Source organism: Lineus longissimus, chromosome 10 (assembly GCF_910592395.1).
Source record: "Lineus longissimus chromosome 10, tnLinLong1.2, whole genome shotgun sequence".
Taxonomy (NCBI): Eukaryota; Metazoa; Nemertea; class Pilidiophora; order Heteronemertea; family Lineidae; genus Lineus; species Lineus longissimus.
In genome coordinates, this window is record NC_088317.1 from 16,797,201 (window position 1) to 16,823,727 (window position 26,527).

A 26,527-nucleotide genomic window follows, 5' to 3' on the forward strand; every position below is an offset into this window, starting at 1 on the left:
GCCAATCTCCCGGTCTTAGGTCCGTATGTGGAATTTTACATGCACCCGTTGAAATTTTCGCACAGTGCACAGAGACAGTAGGTCGAGTGACGCTTAGCAGCGATGAGCACCATTGACGACGCTTGGAGAATAAAGCTCATTCTCCAAGCGTCGTCAATGGTGAGCATCGTACCCAAGCCTCACTCGACCTACTGCCTCTGTAGACTAGGTGAGAATTTCAGCGGGTGCATGTAAAATTCGACAGACGGACCAAAATGAGCGCCGCCCGGCGGTGATTCATAGAACTGACAAAGCGTTCAGTGAGATTAATTTTGTTCCCGATATTAACCGTAAATACGGCCTTACGCAAGCACGGATGGACGTAATCGTGGGTTGAGGTGAAATACTTTATCCTATAGCTCATATTTAGTCACAAAAAACTGGTTGTCCCAGTGTGAATTTATTAAAAATTCGAATCGGAAAAGTTCGGACTGATCAGTGATCCACCTCGTGACCTGGCACCTGTCAAAATTGACAGCTAATTTCATTTAGGCCCATACAGATACACTACAGCCTCGCAGCATAGCATTGCACTGTGCGTGCTGCAGTGTGTCGTATGTGCATTTTCTCCTGCACTGCTGGACCCATACTGCATACTGCTGATAAGTATTGCACAGCCCCAGATGCCGAGATGGCAGTGGCAACCACTGAACTTTATGTCAACTGCAGAGACGTATGTTTTTCCAACTTCCAGCCCCAGCCGAGGTGGACCGCCGGTCGTCATGTTTTGTTGCTGGAGTGATTTGACCTGTCCTGGGTGGCTAATTTTGACGATGAAATGAGTTGTCCTCTGTCTGAGACTGATGCACAGAGTTAGCCCCCTTAGAAAATTCAGAGGTCAATATGTGAACACAAACATGACAAATCCAATATAATAGGGTTACGATGCCAGTAATGATATGATAAGATATAGCTTGTGACATTTTTGTGATCGACTTATTAACACTCTGATAACTGGTCGATAAGGTCAAATGTGGTAGTCACTTGACTCCACGTGACAATTAATTGGTTCTATTTATGAATGATAGTGATGACCTTGATTTGCAGTCATGCATAAATAGACCTACATAACCAAACGTAAAGGCTGTGCTCAACAGAGTAGTGCCATAGTGGTGTCATTTCCTTCAGGAAGTTAAAATACCATTATTACAAAGCAAAGGAGCTGTAAGTTCCTGGTGAAATATTCTTCAAACTGGATTAAAATTCAAAACCTGTAAACCCCCAAATGTTTCATGAGTGTTAATCTTTGTGGATTTCACAAATAATATTCTTTGCAGAAGTAAAAATTGCCCAAAAAAATTTGATTGAAAAAACTGACTGGCCAAAATAAAGATTGGAAAATACTTTCTTATTCAGAAATTTGCACAAATTGAAAAAAAATGGTGCGAAAATTTGGCAGTCTACAGACTTACAGTATCAGTGTCAGTTTTAGCGCAAGATCCATGGTATAATTGTGTTCTCTTCTTCTTGTTTCAGAGCATTGAGTGTATATAAGTTAGACAGGACCTTCTAGCAAGATACCATCACCACAGTAGTCATGACCAGGGCTGGATTTTTCCAGCAGCTCTCTGCTCTTTTGAAGAGAAACCTGCTGTTAAAACGAAGGAATAAAAACCAAACTTTCCAGGTAAGCTGATGACACTCAAATTAGGGGGCATCAAGTTAGGGGTGGAAATCGAAATACTATTGACCCTTTGAACACATTTTCTGGAGGTTATAATGATTTCAAATTTTTCAGGAAATTTTCTACCCCATCTTCTTCGTCCTTATCCTTGGGTTGATTCGTTTGCTGCTTGCGCCGGAACAAATGCCAGGAATTCCAGACATTCCCGCCGAAAACCTCAACCAGTCGTCATTTGAACCATTCCAAGGGAAAACTCTCCTCGTGTACCCGGATACTCAAGATACGAGAACTATTATCGAAGATCTAATCAAAAGTATTCCCATGGATTATATTATGTTTGATAATCAGACAGAAATGGTGGAGACGTATCGAATGAATCATACTGTCATCGCGGGAGGAATCGAGTTCGATTCCATAGATAATTCTTCGGCATCTGTCAGTTATTCCATCAGGGAGCCGTATGAGACATTGGCGAACTCTGAAAGCATTTATGTAGATAATGGTAAGATTTTTAAAGAATATGCCAGTGTCTGGTAAAGATCGAAAGGTGTCAGTTTGAATTTGAATCGAATATGTTTATGTGTTTTTGTTCTGGCCCCCCATGCTAAAATGCAACTCCTCTATTTCTTTTTCATTCAGGAGTAAAAATCTTTTGTAGTTTGCTGTTTTTTGCGAGTCAACAATCTTGGCATATATATGACAACTGCAAGTTAACAATCTTGTCATATATTTGACTACTCCTAGCAAGAGACTACCTCAACCTGATTTGTATATAGAAATACCAAAGATTTCTGAAGTAGAACATTGAGACTTTATATACATGTAAAAATCATGGTGAATTTGATAGGCTTACCTTTCAATAATATTTTTTTTAATTGCTTTTTCAGGCGAGTGTCGTGGCAATGATGAGAGGAAAGGCAGTGCCTTCAAACCTGGCTGCCCTGCCAAGACCTATCTCTACTCTGGCTTTGCTGTCCTGCAAGCTGTACTCGATGCTGCTATCATCAAGGTTGGTTGTTCTACTGACAGCAGAAAGACCTAAGGGCATCTTTAAGGCAGGCACTGAAATGCCCAGCGGCAGTCATCCCTCTCCAAACCTTTAATGCTAAGTTAGTTATTTTTGACATTTTCAGTTCAAGAGCGGCGCAAACTTCACCCAGCCAGATCTCCAGGTCCAGATGTTTCCAAAGCTCCCTTTCACACCGAGTATCATCCTCATACAGACTCTGAGCGCCATCTACTTCGTAGTGGCCTACTCACCGTTCGTCAATTTCCTCGTCGTGAACCTTGTGGCAGAAAAAGAGTCGAAGATACGCGAGATGATGAAGATTGTTGGTCTCCGAGATTCTGTCTATTGGTGAGTTGCTCTGATACTTCTTCACCATTCTTGACTCAGAAACCGCTACATCTCATTGGGAACATCTCTTGCCAATCGTGACCATGCCACTTCCCTGCATTACAAAGTATATGTGACCCACCACGACAAAATGAGTCGCATGTCTCTCTCAGCTTGACAGGTTGAGACGGACTGGTTGTTCATTTCACTGTTGTCTGCCTTTTGTGAAATCTGAGAACATCAATTTCTTCTGTTACGTCCTGGTGTCATTTTAGGCTCATCTTCTGTGCGACATGCGACTCAATATGTCGTAGTGGGTCACATACTTTTGGGGATGATTCTGTGATAACTTTTCATTTTTGTCCACCTGGCAGAAGTTTCTGCTAAGACTAGTTCTTTTCAATATAATAGAAAGAAGTTTATCATTCCAATTGCAGGTCATCGTGGAGTTTAGTCTACCTGGTGATCATGATGGTCGTGACGGGCGTCTGTGTCCTCCTCGCCCACTTCCTACAGTTATTCACAAACAGTAACCTCTTCCTCTTGTACCTGATTCTCCTCTTCTATGGACTCACCATCATCAACCTGGGCTTTGTCTTGTCACCATTCTTCAAGAAGGCTACGACTGCTGGAGCGGTGGCAAGTTTGGCGACAGCTGTTTTCAGCTTGTTATACTTACCGGTAAGTTGGAAATAATGGGTGATATGAATAAAGACTAGCAAATGCTTTTATCTAAAACTCCATGTACATTTACACCAAGCCTTTCTGTACAAAATTGAAGTAAAGGCATTTGCTAGACTTTCTTCATATCAGCCATTGAGTACTGGGTCCATTTGCTCAAGTGCTGTTAGGAGCAACGTTGACATTAGGTCTCAACGCTGTTATCGTTAATGAAATTTCATTTGGAGATAAGGCTTAGTGAAGCTAACACTAGCATTGTCTCGAACAACAATTTAGCTAAAAAGATTTTTTCTTGGGATTGCCTCTTCAAATTCAAAATTTTATGTCAAGACAACAATTTTTAAATGTTTCCCTTAACTTTCAGATAAGTTTAACCAGGTCAGTCGGAGCGGATGGTCTCCCCACCTCAACCATCCCAGAAGCAGGACAGTGGGCTCTGTGCCTCCTGTCACCGACAGCGTTGGCCCTCTGTATTGATCAGGTAGGGAAGATTTCAATCACAGCTCTGTCCTAGATGCCATAATGATTCCCATTATCACAACAGAGTGAATGCAGAAAAGGAAGAGGAAGAGACAGAAGAAGAAGAGGAAGAGGAAGAAGAAGGGAATTAGAAAACATGCATTTGCAAACTTATTAACGAAAGATTTACATCTTTCATTGATCATTTTTCAGGCCATCTTCCTCGACATCGCCAACAAGGGCATGACATTTGACACACTGACCTTAGGGCAGTTTCCGCTGTACGCCCCTCTAACCATGCTCTTCGTAGACTTCCTTCTCTACGGCCTCCTGGCTGTCTACTTCGATAAAGTTGTTCCTGGTTAGTGCAATTTTATTCCTATTTAGGACATTCGGTTTGGAAGGTGATCGGGCTGTCGGGGTGATGCAGTGTAACACCCACGTCTGTCACCTCTGAGGTCCCGGGTTCAATTCCCAGTCGGTCTCGATACACTCATGTGATCATACAAGCCGACCGGAAGTCACATAGTTTGATCATACTCAACTATTGAACACACCCTTTTGGGGCTTTGGTGGTGGGTTATAAACTCGTTGCTTCCTTCAATAGTCATGTACACTATGATACGCGCATTGGCCTTAATCAAATCTGGTCCTGATACTCAGGTGAGCCAAACTAGAAGCTGCACTTAAGGTCTTTTACTGCCAGACACTGAAGAAAGCAACACTCCCAAGTCTGAGCCATGATCCTGTTACTGAGTGATAATGGGTGATATGAATAAAGGCTAGCAAATGCTTTTACTTCAATTTTGTACAGAAAGGCCAAGTGTAAATGTACATGGAGTTTTAGATAAAAGCATTTACTCTTTATTCATATCACCCATTGAATTGATAACCTCAACTTTTTCTTTTTAAATTCAGGTGAATATGGCCCTCGACAACCGCCCTGGTTCTTCTTAATGCCATCCTACTGGTGCCCGAGGAAACACAGCATCAGCCCAGAAGATTCTTCTTCTGCTTTCGGAAGTTCAGGAAACTTGGTTAAACGGGAGGAGAATTCCATAGCACCACCAGGGGACCGGCGCAATATAGTTGAAGAAGTTCCACCCGAATTAGTCGGCAAAGAAACGTTGCGGTTGTTTGGTATCACGAAAAGTTTCCTGAAGGGAGAGGAAACAGTGACAGCTGTCAAAGGTTAGTAAAGTGATGTTTGAAGAAAAGTTTAGAAGTCTCTCTATCCTAGAATGAAACACTTGAGCAACGACTGGTTGAACCACCCTGGATGGTAAGAACCCGTTTTAAGAAAAGTTTATTATTCTCTCTCTATTCTAAGATGAAAAACTTGGATGACCTGATGACAACTTTATGTTCTAGCCAAAACAATCCACAGTCCTGTTTCAAGCTGACCCCCATAATATATTTCTCTACAGATATGAGTCTTGACATCTACAATGGTCAAATTACTTGTCTCCTTGGTCACAATGGTGCGGGGAAGACCACCCTGATCAACATGCTGACAGGCTTAATCGACCCCTCAGGCGGGACAGCGACAATCGCAGGCTACGATGTCTGCAATCCGAACGACATGGATGAGATTCGCAGCATGACCGGTGTATGTCCTCAGGCAAACTGCCTCTTTGATGACCTCACTCCGAGGGAGCATCTGACTGTGTATGCTAAGATCAAGGGGCTGGCCGGGAGCTCTGTGGAGTCTGAGGTAGGGGGAACCAGAATCCAGTTTTTGCAAGTCTGATGAAATAATGAATGAAAATTTTACTGCGCTATGTCCTCCCCCGTGTGTTTTAACCTTAGCTTTCTCTGTCCTTGTAGGTTGAGAAATCGTTGAGAGATGTGGATATGTTGGACAAGGGCGATTCTCTGGCAAAGACCCTGAGTGGTGGGCAGAAAAGGAAGCTCTCCGTGGCTATTGCTCTCATAGGAAATCCAAGGGTAAGAGTAGAGAAATTTCTGACTTGATCCAAACTGTTTGAACCGTATTTCAGTTTGGAGTAGTTTCAAAGGGGGTTTTCAAATGACACTCCTTAGTTCGTTAGTAAATAACTTTTTCTTAACCTTCGGACAGCTTCACTAGCCACACATTATTCAAAAGATTAAAATCATTCGTTTTCTCCTAAACAGGTTGTATTCCTTGATGAACCCTCGGCTGGCATGGACCCATACTCTCGTAGACAGCTCTGGACGTTACTGAAGGCTAAACGTCCAGGCAGAGTGATCCTATTGACGACACATTTCATGGATGAAGCAGATATCTTGGCTGGTATGTACAATGTTGACATCTGACAGCTGAACTGTTTCACTGGAACCGTGTTACTAGAACTGCTAAACTAACTAAAATGGTTTCACTAGAACTGTTTCACTAGATCTGTTTCACTAGTACTGTTTCACTAGAACTGTTTCACAAGAACTGTTTCACAAGAACTGTTTCACAAGAACTGTTTCACAAGAACTGTTTCACAAGAACTGTTTCACAAGAACAGTTTCACAAAAACTGTTTCACAAGAACTGTTTCACAAGAACTGTTTCACGAGAACTGTTTCACAAGAACTGTTTCACTGTAGATTTAATGATGACAGAACACAAATATATCAACTTGGGACTCCCTTTCCCCACTGCTGCATTATTACATTATTTGAATTGCCTGATTTAGTCTAACTGTCCATTCAAATACCATGCAAACGGTTTGAACCTTGTGGCCTCGAAATGGTGACAAAATCTGAAAACGCTTTCTTACATTTCAGACCGCAAAGCATTCATCAAGAGTGGACGTCTGCAGTGCTGCGGTTCCTCTCTCTTCCTCAAGAACAAATTTGGTATTGGCTACCATCTAGGGTGAGTGGGACGCCTGCTTCATAGCCATCTGGGCCTGTCTGGTCAGAACAAGTTTCGTCACTAACACTGGCGTCCACAGGCTAAACGCCAAATTTAAGTTAACGCCAGGGTCAGTGCGTTAAGAGTGGACGTCTGCAGTGCTGCGGTTCCTCTCTCTTCCTCAAGAACAAATTTGGTATTGGCTACCATCTAGGCCTGCTTCATAGCCATCTGGGCCTGTCTGGTCAGAACAAGTTTTGTCACTAATGCTGGCGTCCACAGGCTAAATGCCAAGTTTAAGTTAACGCCTGGGTCAGTGACAGAACTTATTCTGAACAACCGGACCCTGGTCTACTCAAGTGTTTTGTCACAGGAAAATAGGGCATCGGCATCTCAATAGTATTGTGATGATGTGGATTTCAGACCTGTGAGTTGTTGAAACCTGTATGGAATTTTTATATACATGTATTTCGTTACAGAATGGTGATCGACCCAAATGCAGAAGTGTCCATGATCACATCTGTGGTGAAGGGGTGTGTGCCAAATGCTCAAGAAACCAGGAAGCACGGACAGGAGGTTTCCTATACCCTGCCGATAGAGGACGTGTCTCTCTTCCCTGGTAAGTATTGTGAAGGAGTTTGTGCTTAAAGCTCAAGAGAGGACTTGTCTCTCGATCCTAGTAAGCCCCTTACCTGATCAGTGCCTGAAAGTGGTGCAGCTCTGTTGAAATTGGCTTGGGTACATCATCTGTGCGCCATGGTGCTGCAAGGACTCAACATCAAGGACAGCTTCTCCTGGTTATCAAATACCCTTTATACTTTATAGCATTTCTACCATTCTGTTCCATTTTATTCCAGAGCTTTTCGCAAAATTAGAGACAGACAGTGACACAGGAGAGAAGACATCTCAGTCTCTTGGTATCCACAGTTACGGTGTTTCCATGACAACGTTGGAAGAGGTTTTCCTCAGACTTGGTGAGTGCGGTCAGCTTTCCTACTCAAGAAATCAGAAAAATTGATGGAGCTATCGAGCTTTCTGAGATTTCTGTGTGAGTGACAGTTCAATTATGTGAGCCGTCATAGCAAACTCAGGCACATGTTACTTGGCAGGTTGAGACGGACTGGTTGTTCATTTCACTTTCGTCGACCTTTTGTTAAATCAGAGTATTCAATGATCTCCTGGTGTCAATTAGGCCCATTTTCTGTGCGACATGCGCCTCTTTTTGCTGTGTTGGGTCACATATAGTGTCAATCACACAGAAAATCAGTGACCTTTGATTGCACAAAAGTAACAGCCAAAAAGTCTGTTGTTAAATTCGTGTCATTCACAGCCAATCAACATCTTCCTATGATTCTACTTTCAAACAGCCCTTCAATCAGCTCTTGACCACTTCATTTCTCTTTCTCTCCACAGAAGGCGCTGATGATGATAATGACGAGGATGATGTGATAGCCGCGGGTGACTCAGTTGACAGTGGCTCATCACTGCAAGAGGAAGGAACATCGAAGAGAAGTTACTCCGGTCCAAGAGCGTCATCAGATCAGGCTGGATTATACATTGAGGTAACTTGGTTAAAATATTACAATTCTGTAGCATCTCCAATTTTCACTTCTCTGGATTACCTCTACAACAGGTCTGGCCAAACTCGAAAACTGCGGTACCGTACATATATGTATATATAGTGGAACCTCTCATTGCAGACACCTCTCGTAGTAAGACACCCTCTCTCGTAGGACAATTTTTTTATCAACCCTTTATTTTGCTTACTGTAGTTACAGACTATTGAAACGTCTTCAAATTCACAATCTGTGCATGCAGGAGAGGTAAGATGGTCTGCTGATTCGGTTTGGTGTTAGGTGTTTTCTTAATGATTCATTTCTGTGTCTCTATTACTTGCGTACCCAAGATATTTGGCTGCTGACTCTGCGATCCTCCTGGATCCGCCTGTTGACTTGAAAACTTTAACCACCAAATCAAAACAAGGTGGCCATTTTGAAAAGAACACGGGTGTAGACAAGCTAAACCTTGCAATGAGGAACCGGCGCGATTTATCCGCCGCGTTGCACTGCAATCGATCATACCAAAACTCTCCATTTCCAATGCATTATCATGTTATTTCTGAGCCCGAAAACGATCGCTTATTTTTGACCGATTTCGGCGACGTTTGCATCTTCCTGTTTTAAATCTATTGAGCTATCAGTTTCTTAAGATAAGTTTGCGGAAAATATGCGCGATGCCAGTTATTGGGCACGTTTTCTGTTGTTGAAATCCTGTGCAAAAATGTACGCAATGGTTTCCCGTGATTAACCTCATGCGACGTCAACAGACCAAAAAATGACGTCATGGCGTCAGAAGGTATGATCGATTGTGGCGCCGCCACTGGCATTTATCTTAACGCCGGTTCCTCATGACATCTCGCATGTTTACTGATATGATAACTTGTTCAGTATATTTTACTGATTTTCAGCTTCCAACAGAACTAGACGAAATGGTAACCATTTTCTTCATGTTTTCCAATGGCAATTTGGATAATGCTTTAAAAACACTTTCCTAAAAATGACCAGTAGATTCTGTGCTGTAGAGGTTTGATTATTTTCCAATGGCAACTTTGAAAAGGCTTATAGAAATGCATTTGATTGAGATAACATGCGGTAGTTTCTGTAGGTGTAGAGGTGTGCATGGGTGGTAACTGTCTGGCTCGGGTAGTGATTCTGGGGTTACATTGGGTAATTTTCTTGCAGATGTTGTACCGTGACTGACGGAGGTGGCCAACCCAAGGCCCTTTGCTCGTGACACCTTTTTGGCCTTGTGCCCTGAACTATTTCATGTTCTCTCTTACCGAAGGCACATCTTGCTTCAGTGGCCATAATGATGGGCCTTTAAAGTTCTTATGCCTAGTCCTTGGGAATTGGTTGGGTGGTGAAGTTATGGAATTGATGGAAAGTGGGGGTTTGAATGGGAGTAATTTTTGGCACAGGTTGTGATGTTGGGTTTGCATGTGTGATGGATTTCAAAACTCGTACAGAATTTTGAATGTGATTGTGAGCTTAGGTTGATATCAGCTTATATAAATAACTAATAATATCACTAGCACTATTTGGAAGGCAGCCTTGGACCTTACTATTGAAAATGTGATTCCTTAATCTTTCTTCTAACTATTCTTATCTGAGTTTGGTGCTGTTTTAACCCAGGAAGGAGCTTGGAACGAATGGCTTAGCAATAGATCCTCTTAGAAGCACTTAACATTGCAATACTAATCAAGTCAAAACACTTTAACTGTCACATATCATATCATCACTCAAAGTTTACAAATAACCAATGATTTACATCCAAACCCTTTTTTTTAAACTTTAAAAACCTTTTTGCACATAATATAGTAAAAAAAAAACCAAAATATTTCTGAGTAAGATGTTACTGGTGGCACTGACTCATGGATGCCTCGAGATTTCTATAGAGCTAAGAGTTGATGATGATGATGATGATGATGATGATGATGATGATGATGATGATGATGATGATGATGATGATGATGATGGCGGCACTGGCTAGCCAGGACATAGTACAGATGGTATCGAGATCTCAGTTTCTGATTTTGGATTCCACTCCACATCCATTACCTTTCCGCCCTTCAAAAAACTAACAGAAGTGTCTTCTCTTTCTCTCACACAACAGGAACCACCCCCGTGTTCTGAAAACCTCTCCTGGCGCAGATTCAAAGCCGTCTGCAAGATCCGAGCTCTCCAAACCCTGAGGAACAAAATGGGAATGATCTTCCGCGTGTTTTTCCCGGTGGTGTTAATCTTCATCGGGGTGATCGTGAACAAAAACGTTGGAATCGGCAAACCAGATTTCGCAAATCCTAAGCCACGTTTGATGACTCCTATATTTTATGCCAAGATGTCTGTTGGACCGGATTTGGGGTTACCTAACATGATTTATGAAATCGACACAGGTGAGTGGAGTGTTTCGGGCTTTGTGTCTTAATCGAAGGAAGAATAGAAGCAATGTAGAGATATATGTCTTGCTCAAAGACACTTACATGAAACGGCAGTAATACTTCCAAGAGAGTTGAACCCATGACCATCTGAATGTGAGCACGGTGTTCAAACCACTATTCCACTCGCCCTCTGCTTTTCCTACTGTCGAGTGGTGGCTTCTTTCATCTCATTTTCCTTATTTCCATTCCAGTGGTTCCTGGCAATGTCACCAAGTTCGTGCAAGGTCTTCAGTACCAGGGGCTGTCTCCAGAGATGGTTAACGCTTCTGCCAACCTCTCCCTGATAGCTCCTCATAATCTTGGGATCAAGATTCATCATGTTGACCCAGGAACAGTAAGTATTGATGTTATTCCTTCCTTATTTTAGCCAAAAGTGCCGCGCACCAGGCACAAGACATTTGGGGACCAGTCTTTCTACAAATCAGCTCGAGATCAGTGGAACTTCCAGCTCTCAATGGGAGAACAGAGAGTTTGCTGGACTTTAAGGAACTCCCATAGACACACCTCTCCAAAAGTCTTTTCAATGTGCCTAAGTGTCCTAGGTCCTGGGTGCAATACAAATTTGCTTATTGATAACTTCTTGATAGTTATACGCTTTTATTTGACAGGGCCCAAGCAACTTCACTGCTGTCTACAACGACACTGCAGTCCACTCTCTCCCAGTCGCCCTAAACATCATCACCAACGCCCTCTACCAGATGGTGATGTCAAACCCCCTGGCACACATCAATGCCACCAGTCTTCCATGGCCAGTCGTCTCACCGGGATATCAGCTGAATAACGGCGTCTTTTCGTCTGTGATAATGATTGGTGTTGCCTTGTCGACCCTTCCATCTGGATTTGCTTCTGATATTGTCAAGGACAGACAGGTGGGTTAGTCTTCTGATTTCAGCAGATGGAAGACAGCTCCTTTAGATTCGTCTTCAGCAAGCATCAGAATAATGACGTCACTGTTTTGAAATCTAAGTACATCAATTCCTTCCATTATCTCCTGGTGTCATTTAGGCTCATCTTCTGTGGGACATGCGTCTAGTTTTGCTGCAACAGGTCACAAATGTGTCTACATTGCACTGATTTTTCAGTATTTAATTGTCATTCCTATCTCTTACCTGTCTAATTTTTTTCAGGACAAAGCAAGAAGCCAGCTCCGTATCTCTGGCATCACATGGTCCATGTACTGGGGAACGATGTTCTTCACCAGTGTCATGCTCTACTACCTCAGCGCTGTCTTGGCAATAATTGTACTGCTCGCATTCCAGGTAAGAAGTGTCAGATTTGGGGGGGGCACATGAAACGTGTAACCCCTTTTTGTCAGGGAGCAATAATTTTCAGGTTGCATCTTCCACAGGGGTCGCCATACATTGTGTGCTATCACAAATTGGTCTATTACGTCATACAGACTTCTGTTGCGGCGTGGTGAGTTGTTTTCACAAGTTACCGGCCATTGGCAACACAATGATGTCCTTCTTGGATTTTACATAATATGACACTCTTTCCGCCAAAGGCGCAGCTTCTTTTTTTCTGCCAAGACAATAGTCCCTTGAAAACTAATATAAATGACCAATGTATTCCAGCTGGCAATAAAGTTTGGCACAGAAATTTCTTCGCTTCTGATTCATAATACCTTGCTGGTGTCTCACAGGAACGATTTTAAATACGACCACCTGACTGTTTTCAGTTTTGTTGCAGGTTGAATCGATCATGTACGCCGGAGCGGTCGTCTGCGTACTCATCCTCTTCCTCTTCTACATTCCTCTCATGACTCTGATCTCGTTCAACCTCTCGTTCATGTTCGCCAAGTCTGAGACAGCATTGACTGTTGTGCCGAACATATTACTGTTTGTAAGTATAGATCTGACCACGACAAAGTGTCATATAGATCTGGCCAAAGGTACTTGTCTAACCTCTTGTCATCTAGTGTGATTGCAAATAGTAATGTTACACAGCCCTGGGCAGCCGGTGTCGTAGTTGACCAGCTTTAGTGAAACCGTGTGGTCTTGTGCAAGACCACTATCTTTCAGTAAAATGGTCTGGTGACATTACTTAACTGAATACCTGATAATTCTCATGCTATTTTGCAGACGTCATTCTTGCCCTACATTGCCGTGGCAACCATAGAATCGACCAATGAAAGCACAGGAAAGTTGCTCCACACAATTTTCTCCATCGTGGACCCACCATACGCCGTCTACGGTGGGCTGTACTATGTTGACAAGGTCTACCGCTTGGCAAGCTTAGTGGAGGACCAACCGGTCATTCCGTTTGGGGATTATTTCAAGTGGGACAATAACGTTCTTATCACGTTGATCATGGTGAGTAGCTTCTTAAACAAGATTAAACAAGAGATATTTTTAGCATGAGCTGGGCAGGCCCTGGTGTATTTGAGACAGCAGGTCTTGGATGGATTGTGGAGCTGGGAGGATGTGTCAATTGTGACAGGGTAGTGATGCGTCTTACTGCCATTGAAGACACAGGTTGAACAGAGAAAAAAAAGGGTGTCCTTCGTCTAGTGCCTAATTTTGTCAGTTTCTTTCCAGCCTCCCATCCACCTTATCTGGGTGTTTTTGCTCCTCTTGGTCCTGGACGTCCGCAGTACAGGCGGGAAAATCAGCGACATTCTGCCGTTTAAACAGCCAGATACTCAACAGTTGGACAACAATGACATACCTGGGGACGAGGATTCTGACGTGACCGAGGAGAGGCGGCGAGTGAAGTCGTTGGATCAGGATGGAGAAAATGTAGGAATATTTTTCATTGCTGTTTTCGTATAAACTTGAAGTTCATACTTATAGATTACTATACCGTAATATGGCATAATCTTCACGCCCCTCTCTTTTATGATTCGTTAAAATTTGAAGAAAAAAGTGAAAATTTTTATCAATCTTCGAATACACTATTGTATTAGGCTTAAATGTGACCCACCACGACAAAATGAGTCGCATGTCGCACAGAAGATGAGCCTAAAATGACACCAGAACATAATAGAAGAAATTGATATGCTAAGATTTCACAAAAGGTAGGCAATAGTGAAAGGAACAACCAGTCCGTCTTAACCTGTCAAACTCAGAGCGCCATGCGACTCATTTTGTCATGGCGGGTCACAAATGTGTGAATCTGCAAATAAAATTATTTACTTTCTTTATTCATTATTTCAGGCTCCAGTTGTTGTTGTCAAAAACCTCAGAAAAGAGTTTGAGAAATCTGTCAAGGGTAACAAGTGTTTTGGTCGGGACCAAAACATCCACGTCGCTGTCCGTAATACTTCATTTGCCGTCGGCCCTGGGGAGGTATTCGGGTTGCTGGGGCCTAATGGAGCAGGAAAGACTACGACACTAAATATGATAATAGCGGAGGAAGGGGTGACACGTGGAAATGTAAGCTTTGGTTAAACTCAGATTGTTTGCTACATGTACTTGCATTAGCAGTGCTATTATTGTGTTTAGAGATTTCTTACATGTAAAGCTCAATTGTTGTATTTCACATGAAAACTCCTTTAGTAATGATCTTAGTGGACATTACATGTTGCACAGCGCTGAAATCCATATGGCGCAAGATGAATTTGAAGAAATTTTCTATTTCTCTGCAATGAATCATTGAGTAATTGTTGTATTTGCACAGGTTACAAACGTAATAAGTCCTGAATTTGCCTTCTAACGTCCGGATCCTTTATTCTAACACTGCTTCACAAAATTATACACACCAAAGTCATAATTGATAAAATAGTTCGTCGGGATGACGATTCGTGCACGTGATTATAAAATACTCGTAAAATACTCGGGAGACTGGAATAACTCTCTATCGCTCTCTTCTCTCTCTCTCTCTCTCTCTCTCTCTGCCGAGAGCGTGCGGACAGCTGTTTTGTATTCACGCGCAGCTTTGTCTGCACCAATCAGGGGGCAACGTTGATGCGTCTCCATCCAATGAGGAGCCGCATCAATGCTGACGTAATTGATCACGCTGGGGAGAATGGAGGATTAAAAGTAGACCGTGGGAATTTTCACAGGTATCTTATCTGATACCCAATTCCAATAATCTCGCACACTTAATTCCAAGAATTACACATTACAGTGCTACTCATAAGAAAGGTTTTACAATTACTATACAACATCCCGCGGAACTGGTAAAATATTTTACGAAGTTAAAATATTTTTTTTTTTTTAAAAACAATTAGAGGAATATGACTTTGGCTTAACACATAGTATTGTTGAATGGGGTACAATCAATGATAATAAGGCTTTAAACGAGGTGTTCATGCAGCGAATGAACTTAAATTACATCATATGGTTCGGGGTTCCCAACAGTGTTCAGCCAGCGGCCGAACTTAGTTACAATATATGTATTTTGTTCCACTTACTAATGAATGACCACTTCATTCATGACAAAGTATGAGCATAAGGTTACAATATAATTATACATTGAATCATTAATCTCATGCTAAACAGCATGTTAAAATATGCAATGATACAATGAAGTGTCAAAACCTCTGCTGGGAATATTGCGAAACTGACTGGACCGGTCGACGAGGCATCTGAAAACTGTGGAAAATAAAGTTTAACTCGAAGAACTTCTGGATGACACGCGTATTTACAAAACCTCAACGAAAAAAAATGTTGTTGTCACAAAAGTATCCAAATTGCTTAAATCATACACTATTGTGTGAGCTGTCTCGAAACAGCAATTGCCACAAGCACTGCTTGGAGACAGAAACCCATCACGAAAATAAATCAGTCCCAAGACTGATGAGAGTTGGCTTTGCTAACATGTAGCCGTACAAACATCCAATAAAATAGAGTATTGATAATAAAATACTCAAACTGGAAAACTGTTCAATAGACAGATTACTGTTGCACAAAGCTTCATTGAAGACAAGTAGAAAAAAATATCACATCTATAGCTAATAGATGTTTCTACAATTATCCAACTAACAACTCACTAGCTTTTATAAAAATAGCAATGAGGGTGAAATAATTATTCTCGTAAAGATTTGTTTTGATAAGCAATATAGCAACGTCTTGTTGTAAACACCAAATGACATCATTACCATAACAACGACAACAAGAAACCACTTGAGATGTTTTAAATACAAACCATATTCTCAATAAATTGTCGTCTAATCACTTTTCTCTTGGCTTTTCGCCAAAATATGTGACCTATCATGAATGGTCTTATCTTTGAACATTTTTAACGGGTTGGGACACCCTGTACATCTTATATCCTTGGCACTTAACACAAACTGGACAATGCTGACAACATGTGGTTCAAATTGAGGTGACCACCAATAGCTAAACTGTTTCTGCCCAAAAGGCACAGAGAGCAAGAGTTCTAGGCATCCATTTTTGAAACGCGCCCGTTTCAAAGTGGTGTAATCAAACTCTGAGGGAGATTGCCAAGTGAGCCGAGACAAATCATCCTGTTGCTTAGTGGACAACACAGAGGGAGCAATCATGCCATGGTTACCCTCGGCATGAGACAAATGAATATTGAAATCACAAAGTTCAGCCTGTGAGGCATAGATGTCGCCTCTATAGGTGGTGGATTCATGAGCGGAACCTGTCTCATCAGTGAAATCCAAAGCATAAGCAGCATGCACAGCTTTCTCATCCTGTGCCTTGTCTGCCTTATGAAGCAAGTTTTGCAACTGCTGGAGATGGGCTACATTTTTCTGACCTGTGGCCCTCAAAAATGCTGGTTTCAACCTTGCAAAATTGAAGATATCAGGAATGATGTTTCCCTTCAAATCTGCTATAATATAGTGTGTCCTATCCAAAACCTGGTGTATAACAAATGGGCCAACCCAAAGAGTCTTAAACTTTCTTGTGTTGGCCGTCATCCCTGTAGTGTTGGGTTTATGTAGATAAACCAACTGACCTTCAGCATAGATGGGAGATTTCTGAAGTTTGTTAGCAATCTTGGCATTTTGAGACAGTTGCTGGTGCTCTTGGAGCTGCAGCATACATTTGGACACATTCTGAAATTTCTGTCGCAGATGTTGGACATACTCAGCATGTGACCGTGAGAGACCTAGACATGGTTTGAAATTCAAAGTGGACAAATCAGCTGGTTCACGCAAGAAGAGCAAATAGAAAGGAGAGTAACCTCCCAAGTGAGCACTTGAAAATGAATTGTATGTGTACACTGCTGTGGACACGAATTGAGTCCAAGAAACACCATACTCAAGGAGATTTGCTTTGATGAGGTCGGCAATGGATTTGATTTGCCGTTCAGCCATAAGACTACCATGGTTTTCTACAGAGACAAGCTTCTGTTGAATGCCAAGTGTCGCACACAGTAATTCAACAAGATGACCGGTGAGAGATGCTGCTGCATCTGACACAATTACAGATGGGACGCCAAACAGAGTAATCACCTTCTGGAGAAGGGCTTCACAAACAGTGGGGGCGTCAATTGTCTTGAGCGGGACGGCCACAACAAACCTGGTCATGGCACATGTCACCACTAGCATATGACGGTAACCTGATGGAGATGTGGGCATGGATTTGAAATCCATACTAATGGTCTGGAATGGTTCAAAACTGGCTGGAATGCGTTCATGAAATGTCCGCATAGTATCAGACTTTCCCTTAAGTTGTTGACACCTATCACATGATTGAATATACGAGACAATGCGTTGGAACATAGATGGAAAATAGAAATTTTTCCTAATGGTGAGATAAGTTCTGGTACATCCTCCGTGTCCCAGAAGCAAACCTGAGCCATGATGTTGGCCTATGATGGTATCTATATACTTTTCCGGAACTGCTAATTGAAAACAGAAATTCTCAGAATTGGTGGGAAAGAAAATCCTGAACAGAATGCCATTGAAAGTCAGATACTGCTCAGATTTGATGCTAACGACCCTAGCAGCTTTCTTATCTGCTGGCAAGATATCATGGACTAAGTAATCATAGATGGGTTTAAAATACGGAGATGTCTGTTGTGCGGTACTAAGCTGTTGTGCCTCAATAGGGAGATTGTAATCCCGAATCACCTTGCGTCTGATGATCTTCAATACCTTATTCAGAGATGCCTGATCAGGGACATGCTTGGTATGCATGCTATCAATCCTTGGAACCAATGGTGTGGGTCTAACCAGGAGATCTAAAATATCATCTGAATACTCTTCAACGACAGAAGATGGAGGAAGAGCGGAATCAATGAGCCTAGGTTCATCAGCAACCTTGGTTGATGATTGAGATTTGTCATTCTGTTGGAGAACAAATGGAATCACTGACACTGGTGGTGCCACTGTTGATGTAACAATGGGCACACGTGGAGCTTTTGGAAGTATAGATACTGGTGGCACATTGTTTTGAATGCCATTAACAAGAGGAGTGTGTGTAGGTGCAACAGACACTGTCTGCTGACAAGGAACATGTGTTCGTGGTTTGGGAATTGGTTTTGGCCTATGCAGAAGAGGCACAGGAATGTTCATTTTCTTTGCATATGACCTGGTAACAATCTTTTCAGGAAGTGGCAGTGTATAAAATGCATGCTCCTGAACAGGGGTTAAAAGAGACTCTAATTCATAAATAACAGGTGATTGTGCCTGGAACGCGATTGGCATAATCCTATCTAACTCAGTATCATCATCTAGAGGAGCACGTGACAAGAAATCAGCTAACACAAGCTCTTTGCCTGGCATGTACGACAACTGAAAACTATAGGGAGACAGTCGCTCAAGCAGCTTTTGCAACCTAGTGGTCGGTGGCTGCTTCTTTGACTTTACAATCTGAACCAAAGAAGAATGATCAACAAAAGCCTGGAAAGTCCTGTCTTGTAACAAATACTGAAAAGCTGTTACATTGATGAGGAGTCCAAGTAATTCAAGCTCACTAACAGAATAGTTCTTTGCCGCCTTTGGCAAGCGCTTGGAATAGTATGCGATGATGCGTTCTTGCCCATCAGAGTATTGAGCAAGATATGAACCTGTAGCAATACGTGAAGTATCACTATACAATCTGAATTCACCTCTAGTAGTGGGTGCATTCAAGACAGGTGGCTTGATGAGCAAGTCTTTGATAGTATGAAAAGCTATCTCATGATGGGGTTGCCAATGGAAATGCTTAGATTTGCGTGTCAGCTCATGTAAAGGTGTAAGCAATTCCTGCAATCTAGGTAAATATTGACTCAAATATGACACAGCACCGACAAACCTTCGGACCGCTTTCTGACATGTAGGGGTCTTCATATTCCTAATAGACAAACACTTGTCATTCATAGCCGAAATTTGAACAAAACCATCAGGAGAAATGGACAGAACATGACCCAAGTAAACAACTCTAGTCTGAAACAAGCGACATTTCTTAGGAGAAATCTTCAAGCCATTGGCAATCAAAGCCTGGAAAATTTGTTGCAGATGTACAGTATGCTCTTTCTTATCTTTACTGAAGATGAGAATGTCATCATGTACTGCACAGCAAAAGAGATTAGAGTTGGGAATATTAGAAAGGATATCATTGATTTTCTGAGAGAAAATGGACGGAGAAATGGACAAACCCATTGGAAGTCTACGATAGTAAAAAGTTCGACCACCGTTGTAGGCAGATATGCCGGTGTAGGCCTGTGCCCTACGAGACAAAGGTAGACAATGAAAAGCACTTTTCAAATCTATGACACTCAAGACTTTACAATTTGACTGACCGATTCTAGCTAAGATGGTTTTCAAAGGAGTGAAATCTTGATTTGCACAATGAACTCGACTATTTAAAAACCGAAAATCTGTTACAACGCGCTTCTCAGTAGAATCCTTCTTCTTGACAAGCAAAATTGGACTGGAATATGATGTATGTCCTTGATGCAAAATGCCCAACTTGACTAATTTATCAAGTTCCTTATCAATGAGAGGTTTGTTTTCCTCAGCGACCGGATATGGTCGGATATAGAAAGGGGTTTCATCCTTGAGATGGATGTCCACCTCAAAATTGGGACAAGTCCCAACCTCACCTCGAAGACTAAATGCTGGAGCATGGTTTTCCAAAATATCATACACACTGGCCTGTTCTGGCGTAGACAGAATACTATGGTCTAATTTAACATCTCGCCTTAAAATGTCCCTAGCTGACAAATGCGAGTCTTGATCATCAACAGGTGGTTGTGACGGAGCACAGGGTTGATTTTGCTTGAGGCAGCTTGGAGACAAACTTTGAGTTACATGAATAAAATCATCCAAGTTGGTGAAGACAATAGGCTTGTCAGACCGAATATTGACGGGTTTACGAGAATGGTTATAAATACGAATAGGAGCTAAACCGTGTTTCAATTTGACCATCATGGTTGAAGGACAAAACCTAGACAAATGAGACGATGAATTCAATATGAGTGCCGAGTTTTTCATGTGATGGGGCAATTTGCCTTTAACATGAATGACCCTAACCTGACCTGGTCTAATGACAGTATTGACAGTAGGACGTAACCAAGCCTTCTTTGACCTGACCTTGAACGAATTTGTAATGAAATCCAAAGAACCTTTGAGTTCCTTCATGGTAGATGTACCCAAAAGAATATCAGGACCAATGAAATTTTCAGCTATGACACAGTATACATTGAAATGGTTCCCTTGAATAGTAAGTTTAGGCTTAATGGCCTGTTTTGCAAACAAAAATTCTCCATTACCAATACGAAATTTGATTGGTTTAATATCAACCTTGGGCAATTTGGACAAATAGGGGGAGTCCCTTACAGTTTCCAAACCAATCAGAGTCTCAGTGGCTCCTGAATCAAATAAAATGACCAAACCTTGGCCTGTGGGTAAATAACCTTTGGCATAATTCCTAGAAGTGAGCTGAATGTCAGCAGAGGATTCACCAAGATATTCAGAATGTGGATTATACGATGAAGACAAATGATCACTAGAATGTTGATCACCAGAATGCTGAGCAGAAAATAGAGTCGGAGAGGCATCTAAGTGGCAGTTAGTGCTTCTCCTATCTAAAAATTTTGCTGTTGTGGTCCAGAGTACTGATCAAACCTAGACCTGTTATCTGGCTTATAGGATTGGAACGGGTAGGGTTGAGGACATCGAGTGTCCTGACGAAACTGTTGACCATTATCTGATGGCTGATAATGGGACGGAGAAAAGGGTGGCGCTGGAGGCCTTACGGGCATGAAAGTAGGGTTCATCCCACGACTGACCATGTTCTGGTAAGTATAACAGTTTCTCCACACATGATTGGGTTTGTGGCAGAAATAACAGACAATGTTGGAGGTGGCACGACGGGGAGAGTTACCAGAACGAGAAATACCATAGGAACCCTGAGAACGACGACTGTCCCTACATGGGGATCTACTGGATACACGATGACTATAACGATAATGGTCTCTAGCCGGACTACGACTAGGACGTCTAGACTGATGACTCACAGGAGATGGCGAACTTGAACGGTAGTTCGAGCTATATGTACGAGCACCAGTATCAGAGTTGGACTGTGGTTGACTAAAATGAACCTGAGGTTGAGTCCTGACCTCTATAGACAAATCTTGCACTTCTGTGCGAAGAGCAGCAAGTTGCTCAGTGAGCCTGTCAACTGCGCAAGCACTACTGTTAGTGGATGCACTAGCAGTGGTCACATGGACCTGATCAGTGATAAATGATACCTGCTTATTAGCAGTAGTTGGCCTGTCTGGCTCAGAAAAATCTAAATATTGTTGAGCACGTTCAACGAGAACTGCCACGTCTGCATCTGCAGGGGCAGCCATGATGACTGCTGCCTGACAATTGGTAGGCAAAACCTGTAAGAATTTGTCTCGAACCTGGACCTCATTATAATGAATACGCTGGGCTGCTAAGCGTATCTTATTGAGAGTCATTTCGGCTGAATCGCCTGGGGTATGGGAAAGAGAATGAAAATGCTTGACATTGGCAAAATTTGAATGGGTTGGACTGAACCGCTGCATAAACTGTGCTCTGAGATTAGCGATAGTGGGGAAAACTTTTCCCTCTGCCCACAGACGTGCTTTGCCACGAAGTCTAGCCTTGAACAATGTTATGATATGAATCATCTCTGCAGCATTTGCTGGCTCGTGGAGATTGTGGAAGTGAAGGTAGTCCATAAACGATAAGATATGTGCATGACAAATGTCATGGTCGATCACTTCACCATCAAACAAAGGAGGTAGAAAATCGGTGCCCCTGAAAGCAGGTGGTGCTGGATCTGCTGGCCCTTCCATTATTACTGTAAAGGGGTAAAAGTTAGTTATGAAGGAATAAAAAGTCAGGTATTTGGGAAGCAAAAGTTAATTTCTTCTGAAAAGGAAATGCAACATTAAAGGTTGGGTTGGTCCGTTGTCTATCTTGCTGTAACAGGGCAAAGCTAAACAAAGTTCATATTATAGATATACAGTTGTCAAAATCCTCGGGGTCCGGTTCCAGTCAGTTTGCAATAACGAGTGAAAATTTAAGATTAAATGCATTAAATGCTATGAATCGACTGATATTGCAAAGTATTGTACTATACTCTGCCAAAATTGAAATGATGCACAAAAATATTGTCCTATTACTAATTAGTTTATAAAATGTCTTTCAAAACAGTTAATATAAATGACTATCAAAAAGTTTACAAATGTCTCTCAAAAGTTTATAAAATGTCTTTCAAAAAGTTGATAAAATGTCTCTTTTAAAACTGCAACGCTGGATCAGCTGGAGCCTGGAACGGTATCGGATCTCGAGTAGACATCAGGGCGAATTGAAGAGTATTCTGGCTGCTGGGCACATCATCCGTGAACGTTATAGCACATGTCATGATGTAGAAGTTGAATAGTTCGGTACACACAGAGATAGACGTGTACTATGCGTACTGACGAAGACGGTGTCCGTCAATCGATTAAAAAATGCTGCGCTCACACTCACAGTGATTCATGGCGATCACAGTGATTTATAACAAAAGTGACGATATATAAATATAATGAAATTCGCACTTACGTCACGAACAGTTTAGAAAAAATTCACGATTTTATAAATATTATATTGACAAACGAACGTCACTATTCTGCCTCCCGATGAAATGAGCGAGTTAGAAATCACGTAGGTGTACACGTAATGTACATAATGGACTGCAGTAGCACTAGCACGTGGCGTGAAAAACGGAGTCCTCGGTTAATAGAATCTGCTCCAAGACTGAAACGCATCCGGACTCACTGTCACGAATTGAAGATCCTGGGAAGGTCGCCATGTTGTATTTGCACAGGTTACAAACGTAATAAGTCCTGAATTTGCCTTCTAACGTCCGGATCCTTTATTCTAACACTGCTTCACAAAATTATACACACCAAAGTCATAATTGATAAAATAGTTCGTCGGGATGACGATTCGTGCACGTGATTATAAAATACTCGTAAAATACTCGGGAGACTGGAATAACTCTCTATCGCTCTCTTCTCTCTCTCTCTCTCTCTCTCTCTCTGCCGAGAGCGTGCGGACAGCTGTTTTGTATTCACGCGCAGCTTTGTCTGCACCAATCAGGGGGCAACGTTGATGCGTCTCCATCCAATGAGGAGCCGCATCAATGCTGACGTAATTGATCACGCTGGGGAGAATGGAGGATTAAAAGTAGACCGTGGGAATTTTCACAGGTATCTTATCTGATACCCAATTCCAATAATCTCGCACACTTAATTCCAAGAATTACACATTACAGTGCTACTCATAAGAAAGGTTTTACAATTACTATACAACATAATTGTTTATGTCGAGTATCTGTCAGAGTTCAAATCGTAATTGTTTTTCATGGCAAATTGTATTTCACACCTGTGTCACAATTGTCTTGGATTCTTCATATAAGTTACGAATGATGTTTGATGTTGTCTCTTGTAGGTGACTGTTGTCGGCAATGACGTCCACTCGAGCATGTCCAGTGCTTTCCAGGATCTTGGCTACTGTCCCCAACACGACCCGATATGGCCGGAGATCACTTTGGCTGAGCATATCGAGTGTTATGCAGCAATAAGAGGGGTGCATCCTCAACTTATCAAATCTCTAAAAGAACGGTTTGTTTTTTCGAAAAGATGTAGGCACATTGTTTGGCGTTTGAACTTTTTCACAGCAAGTGATAAAAAATGTCTGCCCTGCTTCTTTTAAACACCCAGGCCCTGGATGTGAGATTATGCGACCTTGTTATGACTTGGTTTGTTGATCAGTAACAAGAGGTGTGACATCCTTCATTGATCTGCGCCATTGATAGGACAGTGCAACATTTAAACTACCATCCCTTCAGATACATAATGTCAGTCTGATTTTCCAGATACATTTCTGCCTTGGAGATTGAGGAGCACAAAAACAAGAGAGCCAGGCAGCTGTCTGGGGGAACTAAGAGAAAGGTCAGTATGGAAGTAAAACTAACGTTTACGAAGGTGTTCACTAAGGGAGGTTCCCCTGCAATCCTTTGATCACTGCATCCTCTGATGAATTTTGGGTAAAGTCTCTTGCCTCTTATACCGGTACTTATGTTGATGAAAGTTTTCAGCATATTTTCACGAATTGCATTCTAATCATTTCTAAACCAGTACTATTTGAACACATTTTCAGTTGAGCTATATCATGAGCCTACTCGGTGATCCAAAAGTTGTCCTCCTGGACGAACCATCCACCGGAATGGATCCAAAATCGAAGAGATTTCTATGGGACACCATCAACTCGACATTCCAGGGAAGTCCGCGTGGGGCGATCCTCACCACTCATTATATGGAGGAGGCAGATGCTCTGTGTTCACGGGTGTCAATCATGGTCAATGGACAGATGAAGTGAGTTGGCAATTGTCTCTAAACCAAATGTAACACAGAGGAAAAGCACCAAAGCCCTACCAAGGATTGAACCCGAGACCTCTTGCGTATATGGCCATTACCCTACCAACTGAGCTAAAGGGAATTTCCCTCTAGCCTGGGCTAGTAGGAATGATGCCTTACTATGAAGTATAGCAGTAACAACTTGCTGGTTTACGCTGACATAGTTAGGGGTGGGCTTAGTATAAGTATACGTCAAAAGCATGCTGGTATAAGCAGGCATACAATGTTGAAGTAAGATTGAGAACACAGAAAAAGAAGAAATCACTTTCATTAAAGCAATTGTTAACTTTCTCTCCAGGTGTATAGGTTCAACTCAACACCTCAAACTCAAGTATAGCAGTGGCTATGTCCTAGAAATAAAACTTGGTGAAAAAGACGCCGTGAGACTGGAGCAGATGAAGAAGTCACTCACTGAATTTGTTGTTGGGAATTTCCCCCACGCGTCGGTGGCGGAGACATTTGGGGATCGTGCGACTTATAAGATTCCTGACGATGATATGAAGTCTTTGGCGCAGGCGTTCACTGTGCTGGAGGAGCAAGGTTAGTGGAAAGAAGCTATAATGGGTTATTTTCAAAATAGTGTCGCTAGATAAGTTTGGGAGCCTTTTTTTAGGGCTGTGTTGCTGGTGGAATGGTAGGAATGCATCTCTGTTGAACTTGGCATAGGCGTAGCCAGGATGTCTACAGAAAGGAACTTATTTTCTTTTAAATGGAAAGATGTCCTGATTAGATATGTCAAATTAAGTAGAAACAACCACTTTGGGGCCAGAACTAGGGTCCTTAATATCGCGAAGGAGTTAGAATGGATCTAGAAATATCTGGTTGAATGGATTGCTGGTTCACTTACAGAAATATTACGTTTATTTTCAGGTAAACAACTTGTAGGTATCGAAGACTACACCTTGAGTCACTCAACGCTGGAACAGGTCTTTCTGGAGTTTGCAAGACATCAGCTGGAGGAGGGTCAGTCTTCAGAGGATGACCCTCAACCTGATCTTGCATCTGTGATATCAGTTTAAAGACATCAGGTAGAGGAGGGGCAGTCTTAAGAAGATATCACTCAACCCGGTTTTGCATCTGTGATATCAGTTTAAAGACACCAGATGAATGTAATAACCTGTTATTTTCATCTCTGCAATCACTTTGAAGACATCAGTTGGGGGAGGGCCAGTCATCTGGTGATATCCCTGAGCGTGGTTGTTTTCCACTGACGTCAGTTTGAAACTTACGTCACCGCTGATGTAAATTTTATACCAGTAAGGTAATAATGTGGTAATTCTTGCTGTTTAACATAGTAAAAAACTACTGTTATATATTTTCGGGAATAGACAATATTACATGGACCATCCATAAAGTATGCATGTAGACATAAAAATCCAAATTTTTTAGATCTCTTTTGTACCAAAGTGGCCACCAAGTACATGTTTTTTTAGTGTTTGTCGAATGAAACATGCAGTTGCACTAATGTATGCAGATTGCTATTTAAAATGTGCAATAAATATTTCATTATTTAAGTAAACTATAGAACTTGTGATCACATTGTCTTTCTCTTTGGTTGGCATTGTGTGTGAAATGGTTGTTGGAACAACATCGCAACTCAACCTATAGACCTTGGAGTAAGGTTCGAGTCGTGTCCTCATAGTCTTTGATGCATGCACAACCTGCAGGGCTAGTGATGTTACCATAACAAAAGGAACCCATCTACATGAAAGACATTTTTCCAGCCGGCCCAATGTCAACCAGCTCTGGTCTAATACAGAGTTGAGAATAACCCCTAGTCTCTGTACAC

General features: G+C 42.0%; 1 protein-coding gene across 3 annotated transcripts; it reads left to right on the top strand.

Annotated features, from left to right (window-relative positions):
• The first annotated feature begins 281 nt into the window (after window positions 1–281).
• On the top strand, window positions 282–26,257 carry LOC135495101 (cholesterol transporter ABCA5-like). 3 transcript variants are annotated; one of them, XM_064783517.1, is made up of 30 exons: window positions 282–377; window positions 1,516–1,666; window positions 1,778–2,165; window positions 2,551–2,672; window positions 2,797–3,020; window positions 3,437–3,680; window positions 4,045–4,161; window positions 4,353–4,500; window positions 5,058–5,330; window positions 5,567–5,853; window positions 5,967–6,086; window positions 6,276–6,414; window positions 6,896–6,986; window positions 7,445–7,584; window positions 7,823–7,939; window positions 8,379–8,527; window positions 9,433–9,456; window positions 10,638–10,917; window positions 11,154–11,296; window positions 11,571–11,831; window positions 12,090–12,221; window positions 12,652–12,804; window positions 13,044–13,274; window positions 13,500–13,700; window positions 14,118–14,336; window positions 23,771–23,943; window positions 24,198–24,273; window positions 24,482–24,696; window positions 25,037–25,278; window positions 25,609–26,257. In XM_064783517.1, exons 2-30 carry the CDS (start codon window positions 1,577–1,579, stop codon window positions 25,755–25,757), a joined length of 5,148 nt encoding a protein of 1,715 aa, XP_064639587.1. In that variant the 5' UTR covers window positions 282–377; window positions 1,516–1,576; the 3' UTR covers window positions 25,758–26,257. The 3 variants fall into 3 exon arrangements, with proteins under 3 accessions (XP_064639587.1, XP_064639589.1, XP_064639588.1); XM_064783518.1 differs by lacking the exon at window positions 282–377 and adding an exon at window positions 1,144–1,203; XM_064783519.1 differs by lacking the exon at window positions 9,433–9,456.
• Window positions 26,258–26,527: the final 270 nt, after the last annotated feature.